General features: G+C 45.3%; 1 protein-coding gene across 3 annotated transcripts in view; it reads left to right on the top strand.

Annotated features, from left to right (window-relative positions):
* CTPS2 (CTP synthase 2) overlaps nt 1-15,804 on the top strand; it is a 99,864-nt gene that overhangs the window by 70,187 nt on the left and 13,873 nt on the right. For all 3 annotated transcript variants that reach the window (XM_045995992.1, XM_045995991.1, XM_045995995.1), the window contains exons 15-16: nt 7,429-7,484; nt 11,308-11,404. In XM_045995992.1, coding sequence (XP_045851948.1) covers nt 7,429-7,484; nt 11,308-11,404 — 153 coding nt within the window. The remainder of the gene's footprint in view (nt 1-7,428; nt 7,485-11,307; nt 11,405-15,804) is intronic.

The following is a 15,804-nucleotide window of genomic DNA, read 5'->3' as shown; positions in this document are numbered from 1 at the left end:
AGGAAGGAAAGGGCCACCCCATGAACACAGTGCTGCGCTGAGGAACCGTTAAAAGCCAGTGGGTGCCATTTTGCCCTCTGGGGGTGTCCAGTCCTGTGGAGAACGTGGCGTAACATTTTGGAAGGAGTTAGAAGCCCTCTTCAGGGTGGTGTATCCACCCGGAGACGAGGCCCTGGTGACTTCCCATCAGAGTTCTGAGGAGATGACCCTCCTCCTCAGGGCAGACGGCAAGGGGACAGGGCGACTTGACACAGGCAGACGTCAGCTGGCGGTGGAGGCTGCGGAGAGCTGCTCGGGGCGATTAAATTCATGGCGTTGGAAATGCAGAGTGGTCCATCTCGAATTTGAAGGGCCTGAAGGAAAAGGGGATAAGGGAGAACAAATTTTCACTGGCTAGAAAAATTGCTTTTGCTTTCTTCTCTCTTATCAAGGCATTGATAGAGAAAAACAGCTTCTAGTTCCTGGTGTGATTAGATTGTTCGGAAGTTTAAGAAAATAATCATGCCATACAAAGAGCCTTGGCTGGGTTAATGAGGTGATTTACAAAACAGTTTAAAAGAGGTCACCAGGGATTTAGGGACGCTGGAAATTCCTGCCACGGTAATTTGTCGCACTGAGACTGATGGGAAGGGAGTGCGGTGGGGCTCCTGGGCGGAGGCGCCAGCTGGCCTTCTCCTGCCTCCCTCTAATGGTCCACACTGCAGGCGAGCTCTCCCCTGCCCCTTCTTGCCTTTTGCTGGGGGAACCATTCTCTAAGGTGTATTTGCAGATATGGGGGCTTCCAGGTCTGGGGCATAGCATAGCCCCTTTAATCCTGACAACGGGAGGCATTTACTTGTCCCTTACTGGACCGGCTCTGCGCCGCCGAGCTCCTCGGCCGCGGGAACTAGTGGAGTGGTTAAAGCCCAGCCATGCTGCCCCACTGGAAGCCCCTCCTGGCCCTGCTCTCTGTCCCTGGCTGTGTAGCTACTCAGCGAGCTACTGTCTCGCTGACGCCAGAATGCCTCCTGCCTCATGGGGTTCTGGTGAGGGTTAAATCAGTTATACATGTGAGTCCTTCAGTGCCCCGCACAGTAGAAACGCTGTTCTAGTGCGGCTGTTAGGATCATTAAGGTGAAGGGTGTATTGTCAATACAGTGAGACCTGTGAGTCTTTCGAAGCTCTGGGTATGATGGAGTATTAAAATACCTTATGATCGGGGCGGTTGGGGGGCTCAGTCAGTTGGGCATCTGCCTTCAGTGCAGGTCATGATCTCGGGATCCTGGGATCGAGCCCCACATCGGGGGCTCTTTGCTCAGCGGGGAGCCTGCTTCTCCCTCTCCCTCTACAGCTCCCCCTGCTTGTGTTTTGTCTCTCTCACACACTCTCTCTCTCCGATAAATACATAAAAAATCTTTAAAAAAAATAGAAAATACAATACCATATGATCCAGTAATTCCGCTACTGGGAATTTACCCAAAGAAAATAAAAACACTAATTTTAAAAAATACATGCACCCTATGTTTATGGCAGCATTATTTACAATGGCCAAGATATGGAAGCAACCCAAGTATTCATGAATAGATAAATGCTTAAAGAAGCTGCGGCATACACACACACACACACACACACACACACACACACACACACACACACACACAGAGCAGAGTATCACTCAGCCATATAAAAGGATGAGATCTTGCCATTTGCAACAACATGGATGGACCTGGAGGGTATTCTGCTAAGTGATGTTAGCCAGACTGAGAAAGACAAATACCATATGATTTCACTCATAATGTGCAATCTAAAAAAACAAATGAATAAATGACAAGCAGAATTCTAGCTATAAAGACGGAGAACAAACTGATGGTTGCCAGAGGGGCGGGCGGTGGGGGGCCGGACAAAATGGGTGAAGGGAAGTGGGAGATACGGGCTTCCGGTTATGGAATAAATAAGTCGTGGGAATCCGAGGTAGAGGGAATATTGTCTGTGGCATTGTAAGGGTGTTGCGTGGTGACAGACAGGCGCTAGAGCTGTGGTGAGCACAGCACAACACACAGAGATATTGAATCGCTATGTTTCACACCTGAAATGAGTGTAACATTGCATGTCAGCTACACTAAAAAAAAAAAAAGGAGTAGGGTCCTCTAGACAGGGGGAGGGGAGAAGGGATGAGCCTGAGGAGAAGGGGAGCAGGCATCCTCCTTGCTTTACATGTTCTCTCCAGTCCCTCTGTTCGGGTCTCCTAGCTCCCTACCTGCTAATATGACTAACAGAAGCAGACCAAAAACCTCTAAGAAAAGAGCTGTTAGAGATGGGATAAGAATACTAAGTCGGGGTGGGGGAAGAGATATGCAAGCAATGAAAATAATATAATGCTGTAATGTCGAGTTAAAGGCAAGGATTCACATTTCAAAAATAGAAAATTAGCATTTTTATACTAGCAGACTGAGATAAAAGCAGATCACGAAAAATAAAATTAGAGAGAGAGGAGGAGTTTAGATGCTTAAAAGGAATGAGATGTTTTATAAAAACGGAAGAAACGGTATACCGAGATCCAAAAGTAATAAATAAAGAAGGAGAAAGATGGTGGCTGGCCCGACTGCACACTTTCTAAGCATCAGTAATGAGGACGTTCTGTGCATCGTTTCACTTATTCCTTTCAACACCGACCTGGGTGGATTTTGCACAAGAGAGAAAGGCATCTTGGGCAGCTTAAGTCATTTGTTAGAATGTCACTCAGCTGATTTCTGAGCCCGACCTCTTGGCCATCTCACTATATCAAATAGCTGCACCTTAATTAAAGAGGGGATAGGAAGACCCGAACAGCTCACAGAGCTGAAAGCTGCCTTGCGCTGAGAGCCCCAAGACAGGGTTCCACAGGTCTCAGGAGGAGTGTCTTGTGGGAGAAGAGCAAGGAGTGCAGAAAGTGAAGACCCCACCTCTGGCTTCTGAAAAACAGACTGAAACCGCATGCTTGGCTTGAGAAGCGACACACGCCCTCAATCGACATCGGACTGAACAGCTGGGCCGGTAGGACTAGGCTGGGAATGTAAATGAGTCAAACAGCCAGGTATAAGAAGTGCCACAGCTTAACTCGACAATCAGTGGCAGGTGCATCAGGCCTTAGAGAGGCGGTAGGGAGTGGTGGGGACTGGGGCAAACTGACAAGCAGTTGACCCGTCAACTGCTAAAACTGATAGTTGCATGAAGAACTATGGCTTCACTGTTGCCAGTCTTCGAACTTTCCAAGAGAATCTGGAAGTCTGGAGTTTTATGACAAATCTGGTTTCTAAGTGTTGGCAGCTTATTCAGAATTTTAAAACACTGTGTGTTTGCCAACACCATGCAAAACAAATACACCCAACATCTGTACCCTGGGCAGCGTCTTGGGATCTCTGAACTAGACACATGCCAGCAGACCCTTGCACATAAATAGAGCCCCTGGAGTGCTTAATTAGTGCAGGGCATGGTTCTGGGCGGTCTTTAAAGGGAATCTAATTAAGACATTGGTGCAGCCATTAAAAGATGTTTGGGCAAAGGTAAGGCAGTTCTGCCTAGAGGGAAGAGCTCATGAAGCCCATCAGGGAGTGATGTTACCTTTTGGACAGGCCATGGGTGATTTCTTCTAGCTCCCACGGAAATAGGAAATGTGGGGCCCAGGTGAAAGATAAGGATCAGAAGGTGCAGATTGGGCGTCAAGAGCATGGTGGGGGGATGGCTTTCAGCAGTGAAAGTGGGGGAAGAAGCGAGGCTATGGTTCTGGGCAGGTGTCCCTACTTGAGGATGAAGAGCTAGTAAACGGGGCGAGGAGAGTGCCCAGAGGAGCAGAGGTCACAGATGGGGAAAGGGGGAGTTACTCTGGTCCCACCTGAAGACACATTTGCTGGTTCTTTTGAGAGCTGTTCGGTAAAACAACAGGAACAAAAACCAAGTTGCAAAGGATGGGGATGGGATGTTTAGATAAAGGGTAGGTTAGGGGAAAAGGGGGTGGGGGGGCCGGAATGGGGTTGCATAGCCTTTACTTCTTCCAATTTTATTTGTGGTAGAATACATGTAACATCAAATTTACCGTCTTAACCGTTTTTTAAAAAAGAATATTTGTTGGAGAGAGAGAGCGAGAGAGAGGGAGCGCATAAGTGGAGGGAGGGGCAGAGGGAGAGGGAGAAGCAGGCTCCCCGCTGAGCAAGGAGCCCCAGGAGGGACTCGATCCCAGGACCCTGGAATCATGACCTGGGCTGAAGGGAGACACTTAACCCACTGAGCCATCTTGGTGCCCCCCATCTTAATCATTTTTAAGTGTACAGTTCAAAAACAGAGTGTACATGTGCACACAAGCGGGGAGAGGAACAGAGGGAGAGGGAGAAGCAGTCTCCCCACTGAGCAGGGAGCCCGATGCTGCAGGGCTCCACCCCAGGACCCCTGGATCATGACCCGACCAGAGCCCAAGGCAGGTGCTTAACCAACTGAGCCACCCAGGCACTGGCCCGCCTCCAACTTGCTTCTTCTTCTTTTTTTTTTTTCTTAAAGATTTTATTTATTTATTTGACAGAGAGAGAGAGATCACAAGCAGGCAGAGAGGCAGGCAGAGAGAGGGAGGAGGAAGCAGGCTCCCTGCTGAGCACAGAGCCCCATGCATGCAGGGCTCCATCCCAGGGACTGAGATCATGACCTGAGCCGAAGGCAGAGGCCCTAACCCACTGAGCCACCTAGGCGCCCCTCCAACTTGCTTCTTAAGGGAACATGAAGCTTACGTGCAGTTAATCTCTGTTGCATTTGATTTCATCTCCAGAAAGATGGATACAAAAGAAGACTGTGTCATTTTGTTGAGGATTTCCCCTGTGCCTAAGATCATCGCATGGCACGAGTGCTTGGTCAGTCTATCTGGAGAACCGCTCCTCACAACGTGGTGTAGCTAGCCCTCAGTCTCTTCACTCCACACCTAGATACCCTCTGCAGTCAGCAGCAGCTAGCGACAGCTTGCCTTGTCACTGATTGTCATTGATTGTCCTCCTACAGCACTTTCAGCCACAGTGGGCATCAGCAGTGCCTAATCCGGAATGCACAGGGAGTCGCTCGTGGTGCTTTGTAAAAACCCCCATGCCCAGGCCCTCTCCTGAGAGTAACCAAATCAGAATCCCTGGGGCCAGGGCCCCGAAATGAGCATTCTTGGTTTTATTTTGTTTTTAAGGTGTTTTGAAATAGAATTGGACTAGTAACATTCTGAGCTATTCTCAACCTATAGTTATAAAGGAAATTTCAATTTTTTTTTCATGGATATGGCAGTGGGTTAGTTTAGTAAGTTCGTTCTTGACAGATTTGTAAGTGATCAGGTAAGAATTTGAGTCCATGAAACAGTATTTCCAAAGTTCTGAAAACATGTTTCATTATATACCATATATATATACACACATAGAAATGGTCCATTCATTAAACAAATATTTATTTATTTATGTAGATTTTATTTATTTCTTTGACAGAGAGAGAGCACAAGCAGGGGGAGTGGCAAGCAGAGGGAGAGGGAGAAGCAGACTCCCCACTGAGCAGGGAGCTCAACTCGGGGCTCCATCTCAGGACCCTGGGATCATGCCCTGAGCCGAAGGCAGATGCTTAACTGACTGAGTCACCCAGGTGCCCCTAAACAAATATTTATTAAGTACCTGCTTATGTGCTAGACACCAATTGAAGGGATAGGTCCTTATCTTGTCCATTATCTTGTAGAGCTTATGTTCTGTCTTCTTTCTACTTGCATTTCATAGTCTAGAGTCTAACTAACACTCACATTTACTTACTATTCCAATTGTTTTATTTAATCCTCACAACAACCCTATGAAATAGGACTATCAATCATCCCCGTTTCACAGATGAAGATGCTGAGGCAGAGGGCTGAAATAATTTGCCCAAGCCACACACCCATTCAATGCTGTAGAGCAGTTTAGAGCCAGATGGCCCAGTTCCAGAGTCACTAACCAGCCCTGTTGTCCTGTCACCCTTGAGATATCTTAGCAAACACAAAATTTGCCTTAAGCCGGCAGTATGCGCACACCATCCAGTTTCATAAGGTCATGTAATATCCTGCTATCCTGATAACTTGAAGGTAGAATTCCTTATATCTTAATTTGGAGATGTTTGCCGTTTTCTTCACCATCTGTTGACATTGGCAGGCTCTATTATTGGACATCTAAGTCGTCTGTTGTAATGCAGTAAGCAGAGAAGAAATTTTGGACCATAGGAAGAAGAGATCAGTCACAAAGTCAGAGGTGATAAGGGAATCAGGAACCTCTCCAAGTTAGGTCCAGAGCTTTCAAATAATTTTTCTCGTAACTTTGCAATGGTATATATGCTTCTGTTTTGTCCAATTGGACATTATTTCCCTGTTTCCATTCTTCCTTTCATTTTTATGAACCAATAGTTTGAGTACAAAGGCTCTGTCTTGAATGACTGCCCTCTCAGTGGCACGTTGGAGCTCTCTCGGAGTAGCTCCCTGTCCCCACTCTTGCCCAATTTTTCTAAAACACCTGTGGCAAATACTCACTCTGATTAACTTCGTCCCCAGGAAGCTGTGTCTACGTGGACAAAATTGCAAAATAGAGGTTCAGTCATGATAAATGATCGTATCAAGTCATAGCAGAATGCAGCCGATATGCACTTTCTTTGTCCAAGTCACAAGCGCAGAGGAGACACAAACATCCTGCTCCACAGCCTTACGGCGTGTCTCAGAGGGTCTGACAGTCCCCTGCCTGTGGAACCGAGCACACTCAGTTTCTGGGGCTCGGTTTGCTTCGTTGTTCACTGTTAAATAATGAAGTGGCGTGCATCTTCGTGGTGAACTTGCTGTCTTCGTTTCTGTTTTCTGGGGTAAATTCTTAGAGGCCGAATATTTAGAGCCAGAGGACAGGCCCATGTTTAAGGCGGGGTGTAAACCAATTTGGCCTGTACGCAGAGGCAGCTGGTGTGGTGGAAAAAGCTCGGACCAGGTGTCGGGAGGGAGGGGGGTCTGGGCTCAAGATCCTGCTGTCAGCAGGGTTGGGGCTTTGGGCAAATCCTTAGGTTTCATTTCCATTTCTTTGGTTTCATTTTCTTCTTTTGGAAAATGAGCCCTGTTATGAGTCTGCCCAGGAGCGATGGTGCTCAGACGTTCCTCCGCCTCTTTGTCCTTAACTACTGGCAGGTGTGGCAAAGGAGGGCCTGTCTGTTGGACTCCATGGTGACTTGTGTAACAGAGGGCTTCCGCTTCCCTTTATGCCGTGCTGATGGCGTACTTGGGAATTGCTTCAGAGTTTCAAAGAAGCTCTTGCTGTTCTGTGCTGTAGGAGAAGAAAATCTAGGTGACTATCTGGACCAGTCCAGGTAATTTGTAGGTCAAAGAGACGTCCTTCACACATACACTCTGGATGTCGTTCCAAAGCTGATTACTTGGATGTTAATTTCACTCTTGTATCTTCACAGGGAAACTTTATGGTGATGTTCCTTTTATAGAAGAAAGACACAGACATCGGTATGAGGTATGGCCTACATGCTGAATTACTGTGGAATGTAGATGGTTAGTTTGAGGAACTGTGGTGATTACTGGTAGACATCTGGAAAAGGTGTCCCGCTCAGTGCTATCCATCGGGCACAGGGGAGTCATGCCAGATTTAGCAGAGGGCCTCGATTCCAGAACCCTGGGATCTTGACCTGAGCCAAAGGCAGATGCTTAACGAATGAGCCACCCAGGCGCCCCTATTATCTGTCTTTTGATTATAGCCAGCCTAGTGGTATCTCTTTGTGGTTTTGATTTGCATTTCCCTGCATAAATGATGTTGAACACCTTTTCATTTCATATTTCCAATATAAGGAGATTTATTATAAAAAATTTAAAAATGTAAAAATTTCATATTTCCAATATAAGGAAATTTGTTATATCAGGTGATAGGTAGTTCAGAGGCTGGGTAGGCTGCAGGCATGGTATGTTCAGGGCTTCTACTATTTCTGGGATTCTCTTGGCCTTACCTTTTTCCATGTGTTTGCCTTGCCCTTGGGCTGATCTCCCTCCTAGTTGCAAGATGGTTCCCAGCAGCAGCAGAGACAACGTGCATCTTTAGACATGAAAGTTTTTCCTCAGTCTCATTGGATCAGTATACATTACCTGCCCACCTATGAACTAGTAACCGTTGCAAGGGCAAAGCTAAACCAGGGTTAGCCTGGTTTCTTGCAGGATTAAACCTGGGTTCTTGCATCATTCATCAGCTAACAGGGATAGGTTTATGATGTTTGGCTTAGACTAATCAGGGCCAACTTCAAGAATGGGGAAGTTGGAGTCCCATGGGTCATGCAGGGGTGGCATAAATGCTGGAAAGAGTCCAGGGTTCTGTTTGGAGGGAGGACCAATGAGAATTGATGTTGGGTAGGCTACCAACAGTGTCCCTACAGTTAGGGAACAGTTTGCCGAGTATAGGCCATTTTTGGTTTTCTTTCCATTGGGAACTGGCCCAGCTGCTGGGACCAGAAACTATTGAGCTGCACTGCCTAGGTGGTAGGCAGAAGGTATAAGAACTAGTATGTACACAATGGTGTGGCCATCCATTTCTTCATACTTACTTTGTATCTGATATGCACTGGAAATGGAAAGAAGAAACAGTCCCTTTCCTATTATGGAGCCTTTTTTTTTTTTTTTTTAAGATTTTATTTATTTATTTGACAGAGAGAGATCACAAGTAGGCAGAGAGGCAGGCGGAGAGACAGAGGGGAAGCAGGCTCCCTGCCAAGCAGAGAGCCCAATGCGGGGCTCGATCCCAGGACCCTGAGATCATGACCTGAGCCGAAGGCAGAGGCTTTAACCCACTGAGCCCCCCAGGCACCGCTGGAGCTTATATTCTAATGGACAGGACAAAAAATAAGATAACAGATAAAATAAGTACAGATGAAATCATATATCAGATAAGATACTTCTATCTAGAATATATAAAGAATTCTTACAACTGAATATTAAATAATGTGAAAGATTCTGAAGAGACAGCTCTCCAAAAAAGATACACAAATAAACCTGGTGATCCACAGATCCACAGACCTGTACCCCTGGGGCTAATAATACATTATATGTTTATAAAAATAAAAAAATTAAAAAAAATACACAAATGCCCAATAAGCAAATGAAAAGGTGTTCAACATCATTTATCATCAGGGAAATGTAAATCAAAACCACAAAGAGATACCATCTCACACCCACTAGGCTGGCTATAATCAAAAGACAGATAATAGGGGGCTCCTGGGTGGCTCAGTGGGTTAAAGCCTCTGCCTTCAGCTCAGGTCATGATCTCAGGGTCCTGGGATCGAGCCCCACATCTGGCTCTCTGCTTGGCAGGGAGCCTGCTTCCTCTTCTCTCTGTGCTTGCCTCTCTGCCTACTTGTGATCTCTGTCTGTCAAATAAATAAATAAAATCTTAAAAAAAAAAAAAGAGAGAGAGAGAAATAATAGAGGTACCTGGGTGGCTCAGTCGTTAAACATCTGCCTTTGGCTCAGGTCATGATTACAGGGTTCTGGAATCGAGCCCCACATGGGACTCCCTGCTCAGTGGGGAGTCTGCTTCTCCCTCTCCCTCTGCCTGCCGCTCCCCCTGCTTGTGCTCTCTCTCTCTGTTAAATAAATAAAATCTTTAAAAAAAAAAGATAATAACAAGTGTTGGTGAGGACACATTGTTGGTAGGAATGTAAAATGGTGCAGCCACTTTGGAAAACCATCCGGCAGCTCCTCAAAAAGTTAAACACAGAGTTATCATATGACCCAGTAATTCCATCTTTAGATATATTACCCAAGACAAATGAAAATGTGCATGCACACAACAACTTGTATACAAACGGTCAAAGCAGCATTATCCATAATAGTTAAACAAAAAGTGGAAACACCCCAAATGTCCATCATGTGATGAATGGGTAAATGAAATGTGATCTATCCATTGAATTATTTGATAATAAAAGGAAATGAAATATTGATACGTGCTACTAGAGACACGAATCTAAAACACATGATGCTTATTGAAAGAAGACAGTTTCGAAAGACTCCATACTGTAGGGTTCCGTTAACATGAAATGCCTAGAACAGACAAATCTCAAGAGACAGAATATAGATTAGTGGTTGCCTAGGGCTGGTGGGGAGGTGATGAGGGGATTAGAAGATGATGGTTAGAGGGGATAGGGCCTATTCTTGGATTCCTTGTGGCAATGGCTGAAATCCTCTGTGAATATGCTAAAACCATTGCATTGTACACTTTCAGTGGGTGAATTGTATGGCATCTGAATTATATCTCAATTAAAGCTGTTTTAAAAAAAAGGAAAAATGACAAATTATGAGAACTAGCCTAATGTTAAAAAAGAAAATAAAAACATGGGGTTAAGATTGAGGAAGACAGGGGCGCCTGGGTGGCTTAGTGGGTTAAAGCCTCTGCCTTCAGCTCAGGTCATGATCCTGGGGTCCTGGGATTGAGCCCCACATCAGGCTCTTTGCTCAGCAGGGAGCTTGCTTCCCTTCCTCTCTCTCTCCCATCCAAGTACTAACCAGGCCCGACCCTGCTTAGCTTCCGAGATCAGACGAGATCGGGCGCGTTCAGGGTGGTATGGCCGTAGACCCTTCCTCTCTCTCTCTGCCTGCCTCTCTGCCTACTTGTGATCTCTGTCTGTCAAATAAATAAATAAAACCTTTAAAAAAAAAAAAGATTGAGGAAGACAGGTTGATTTAGATGATTAGTGCTTTCTTTGAAGAAGAGCCTGAAAAGTTTGGGAAAGGATTAGGGATGTGATGAATGAGGGAAGAGGTTGAGTATGAGCCCATCGAGTTGTCATCTATAACCAATATTCTAGCAGAAAAATTGCTTCAAGCTTCTCCTTAAAGGTTTTATGTAAATATATGTGAAGAAAGCTTTGGGGCTAGTCACAAGGGAAATAAGATAGTTTCAGTCCTCAAGCAGATTTGTGATTTGGGGAGAAACAGTTAATTACATGTAACTCAAGGGAAGAAACAAATATGGTATCGGCTATATATAGCTAATCTCAAGGTTCCAAGTCAGAATATATGTGTCACAGTCCTACTTTTTGCATCTCATCTTTGAGCAACAGAAGGTGGACATCTCAGGTTTAGGGACTGTGATTAGACTATTTCTCAGGTTCATCATGAGTTTAAAAATAGGCTTTGGAGAAAAAAAATAAGCTTTGGGGGCGGGATGTAGAAATTAACTGCTAGTTAAGAACATCACTGAAATGGAAAACCCACCCAATTGATGGAGGACATTTCCATAAGCCGATATGTCTGTATAGCTCTGCTGCCCAAAAGCATGTAATTATCTGTTTTTCCAGGTGAACCCGAGCCTGATCAGTCAGTTGGAGCAGAATGACTTAAGTTTTGTAGGTCAGGATGTTGATGGAGAGAGGATGGAAATCATTGAACTGGCAAGTAAGTGGGCTCTTTGTTTTTGAAAATTTTCATGGTAACCTAACGTCTTTTTGTTGGTACAGATGGAGATATAATTTGCCATTCTATGTGAAACCATAAGTTGAGACTCATTTGTTTGCTCTCCTTCTTTTCCTTTCTCCTTTGAAATAAATATGTAACTAAATAGAAATAATACGACTAAATATAATGTACTGGAGAAAAACAGACCACTTATAATCCTCCTCATTTGGGGGCCCACTAGTCTGAATCTACCAGAAAATGATACATTTTTTCGGAGTTTACTGGTTCTGCTACCGTTATGCTTCCTCACCATCCCTGCTCCCTTTCCGGGCCTTCTCCTGTTGCTAGCCTCTAGGTTACTTGCTCTGGCGAAGGAAGGCAGCCCACTATTGAGTAACACTCTGTTTTCTCCCTCTTTTTTTTTTTAAAAGATTTATTTATTTATTTATTTCACAGAGCGAGATCACAAGTAGACAGAGAGGCAGGCATGGTGGGGGCAGTGGGGGGGCGGTGGGAAGCAGGCTCCCCGCTGAGCAGAGAGCCCAATGCAGGGCTCGATCCCAGGACCCTGAGATCATGACCTGAGCCGAAGGCAGCGGCTTAACCCACTGAGCCACCAGGCGCCCCTGCTTTCTCCCTCTTTGGAGGAAGAATGGCCCAGTGCCCTCCTCACTACTCATGACCAGTTTTGACATCTGTTGTATGGGGGATCTGGCCTCTCATTCTACCTGGAGTCTCCCTTTCCACACCACTTGTGCTCTATGGTCAAGTGTGGGCCGGTCGTTTAACTTTTGAACGCTAGTCCCTGCAACCACAGAAGCTCTTTTTTTTTTTTTTTTATTTGACAGAGAGAGATCACAAGTAGACAGAGAGGCAGGCAGAGAGAGAGAGAGGGAAGCAGGCTCCCTGCTGAGCAGAGAGCCCGATGCGGGACTTGATTCCAGGACCGGGAGATCATGACCTGAGCCGAAGGCAGCGGCCCAACCCACTGAGCCACCCAGGCGCCCCACCCACAGAAGTTCTTAGTGAGACCAAACACAGCACAAAGGGATAGGGACTTCCGTTGAGGAAGATTGCTGAAGAAGTTGTTTGTGTGTGGGCTGGGACACACTCAAGAGCCCAGGCACAAACCATACAATGTTACTGATGAGACAGAGGACACTATTCTCACTCAGAGCTGCAAGTACATAGTAAGCCCACACTTACCGCTCATCCCAGCTCTTTCTCTACCATTACTTGCTACCTGGCCCTTTCCGGAAGTGTTTGCCAACCCCTATTGTAAACCCACACACATATACTTCCTTTAACGGACTCGAACTTAACACGTTCAGGTGCCTGCTTGACCTGTTTGTCTACCTGGATGTTCTCCTAGCAGTTCCAGCTCAACTTATCTAAAACTAAGTTTACATGTTTCCCCAAATGTTTTGTCATCCTCAGTCTCCTCGTTCAGGGCTTCTCACCCTCACCACCACTGGCATCGGGAGGGGGATCATTCCCACCACACCCCATTGTGGTGTGTCCTGTGTGCTGTGTGATATTTGGTAGCATCCCCGGCCTCTACGTACTGGACACCAGTAGCATCGTCCCTACCTCCCAGTGTCGCAACACCCCAAACCATCACCAGACGTAGCCAGATGTCCCTGAGGGGCACATACGTCTCTGGGTGAGAACCACTGTCCTAGACCATCAGGTTTAATGTTGGCCTTATTTTGTTCTTCTTCCCCTTATACCGCCAACCTGTAATCAGTTGTCAAGTCCCATAGATTCTGTCTCTAGAAAGATCGAGCTGGGATTGCATTCCCATGCCTCTCACTCTCATCCCAGTCAGCGCATGGTGACTCTGACCCAGGGTCCTCCTAAAGCTCCTTCCTGCCTCCAGGCTCTCCTCTCTGCAGCCCCTCCTAATGAGGACAGAGCTCTGTCACATGTCACAAATCTGCAGTGCACGTGACACGAATTTTGGTGGGTAAACTACTCTCATTTATCAAATGCCTAGTTTGTACAGAATACTGTAAAAATGGTAATGTGATTTCCTAGAACCTACCTTTTCAACCTATCTTCTTTCGGCTCCAGATATTCTGGACTTACTCTTCTAAATTTCCTACTTCTTTTACCATCTTAGCCCATGTCACCATTCTCTACTTCAAATTCCTTTTCTTTGTCCCTTTCCTTTTCTGTCCCAAGTCTGTTCAGGTACTTCAGGAGTCCTGAACAGGGACCGGAATTGAAGTTGGCGAGGGCGTCTCTGAATGCAGTGACATGTTACCTGGACCCTCAAAGAAGGAAAGCAGTGGACACTGTGTGCACAGTCACTAGCTGCTTCTCCCTAGACCCCTTGCTAGGGACTCGGCGCGCCTTATGTAACTTACAAGACAGGTGATGTCATTCCCACTTTACCGAGATGTCCAGCTCATCACAAGGGGCGCTGGAGCCAAACCAGGTCCTGCCACACCCTCAGCGGATATTACTGTTCCTCTTGTTTGCCCTGGACATGCCACCTAAGATGATCAGTCCCTGCCCGAAGTTTTGAATTAAAAGATGAGGATGTATTTCCTGTAGTCTTTCTGATGGAAATGCCCATCGTTTTAGAATTTTTATAGTGTGGATCACTGGTCGGGGTTGGAGTCTCTTAAATCTTTCTGGGATGTGAGAGGGCAGAGAATTTCTTAAGCAGATGACTGTTTACTTCATTCAAGTACTTACTTTCCTTTAAATCTCCTGGCTGTCATCACTGTGAGCAAATACGTAGATGCCTTTCCATCGCCTGGATTTACATTCCCGTTGACACTTTCAAATTTCATGCGTGTTGGAAAGGAAATGAGAGACACTGTACAATCCTGCTATTTTTTAAAAAGCTGATTGCAAGGAAACTCGTTTTATTAAGGAAAATTTCCCCGAAGATTCTGATCTTAGCTACCCCTTAGAAGCACTCGGCATGAATCTCTACATTCCTCAAGGACTTCTAAAAGGAATAACAAAGTTTGAGATTAGTATAATGTCAGAATGTGATTCAAAGCAATTAAGAGCACTATTTAAAAGGTATTTTATCTGATAGAACACCATCAAAATAACAACTATTTTGTTTCTTTCCTCATACTGGCATAAGGAATTCTCTTGGAGAAAAGTGATTCAGAACAGTGGTCCATTCATTCAAATGTTCTGTCCCTGGCCGTGACCAGGATTCTTTACGTAGCTTCTGTCTGCTGTAGTACAAAAGCGGTATTACTGTGTCCTTCAAGGCCATCCCCAGATCTTATATTTAAAGCTACATTGCTTCATTTCTTTTCTAAGAGTGGATGATTTCTTTTCTTCTTCTCTTGAGGGGACACATTCCTGGGAGAAGGTAGCATTCTCCTCACCAAGCTTTCATCCCTGAATGTCCCTCTCTGTCAAGGAAGCTTCTTCCTAGATGTGAGGTATGGGATTTCTACACTGGATTTTTCTGGATTCAGACCTGTCCAGTGAAACTTGCTGCAACGATGAACTATTCTGCCCTGTTCAGTATGGCAGCAACTAGCCATGTGTAGCTGTTGAACACTTGATATGTGCTCAATGAATCTGAATAACTTTAAATAGCCACACGTGGCTAAGAGCTACCATTTTGTATAGCAGAGCTTTCAATGATAACCTTACAAGAGTGGGCATTTCCATTCAGTCATCATTTCCTTAGTATTGTAGTAGGAGCTTTGGGTCTCCAGTGGTAAGTGATGGGGATTTGTGATTTTGAATTCCACCCTGGGTTTTTAGATCATTTGATAAAGCATCTCATTGAAAGCTTTAAACTTATATTCACTCCCCCCTATTAAACCTATATTCTGTCATCTTTGGATTGATATACATAGCAATTAAAAGGATTTTTAAAGTAGGGACTACAGCACCAACCATACTCTGCACAGTAGTAATTATGGGATTAGAGAGTTGCCTGATTTCTCATTAGAAGTTGCTTCTTAAAACTGAGGGTTGCTCAGGGTAGGGGGTAGGGAGAGGGTTGCTGGGTTATGGGCCCTGTGGAGGGTACGAGCTACGGTAAGTGCTGTGAAGTGTGTAAACCTGGTGATTCATAGACCTGTACCCCTGGGGCTAATAATACATTATGTGTTAATAAAAAATAAAAAAATTATTTTAAAAAAATTGCTTCCTAATCTGGAGGGGGTGGGTAACCAACATAGTTTTTGAGAGTTCTGACCGGGGGAAGGAATTTGTAACCCTATAAAATGTCTACCCGGATTTGGAAATGTTGCTCATTTAATGTTTTCCAATCCAAAAGGGGATTTGTGGGTTTAAAGGTAGCTGGGTAAAGCTACTTTTCTGTTCCTATTCCATCTTGGAGAGCTTGAATTGCTCCTGCAGGGGCTTTATACAACCCTCAATTTAAAAATTGCTCAAATTGCTCCCTAGTA

Source organism: Meles meles, chromosome X (genome assembly GCF_922984935.1).
Source record: "Meles meles chromosome X, mMelMel3.1 paternal haplotype, whole genome shotgun sequence".
In the NCBI taxonomy this organism is placed as follows: domain Eukaryota; kingdom Metazoa; phylum Chordata; class Mammalia; order Carnivora; family Mustelidae; genus Meles; species Meles meles.
Note: the sequence above shows the minus strand (reverse complement) of the source record. Positions and strands in the feature narration are given on the sequence as shown.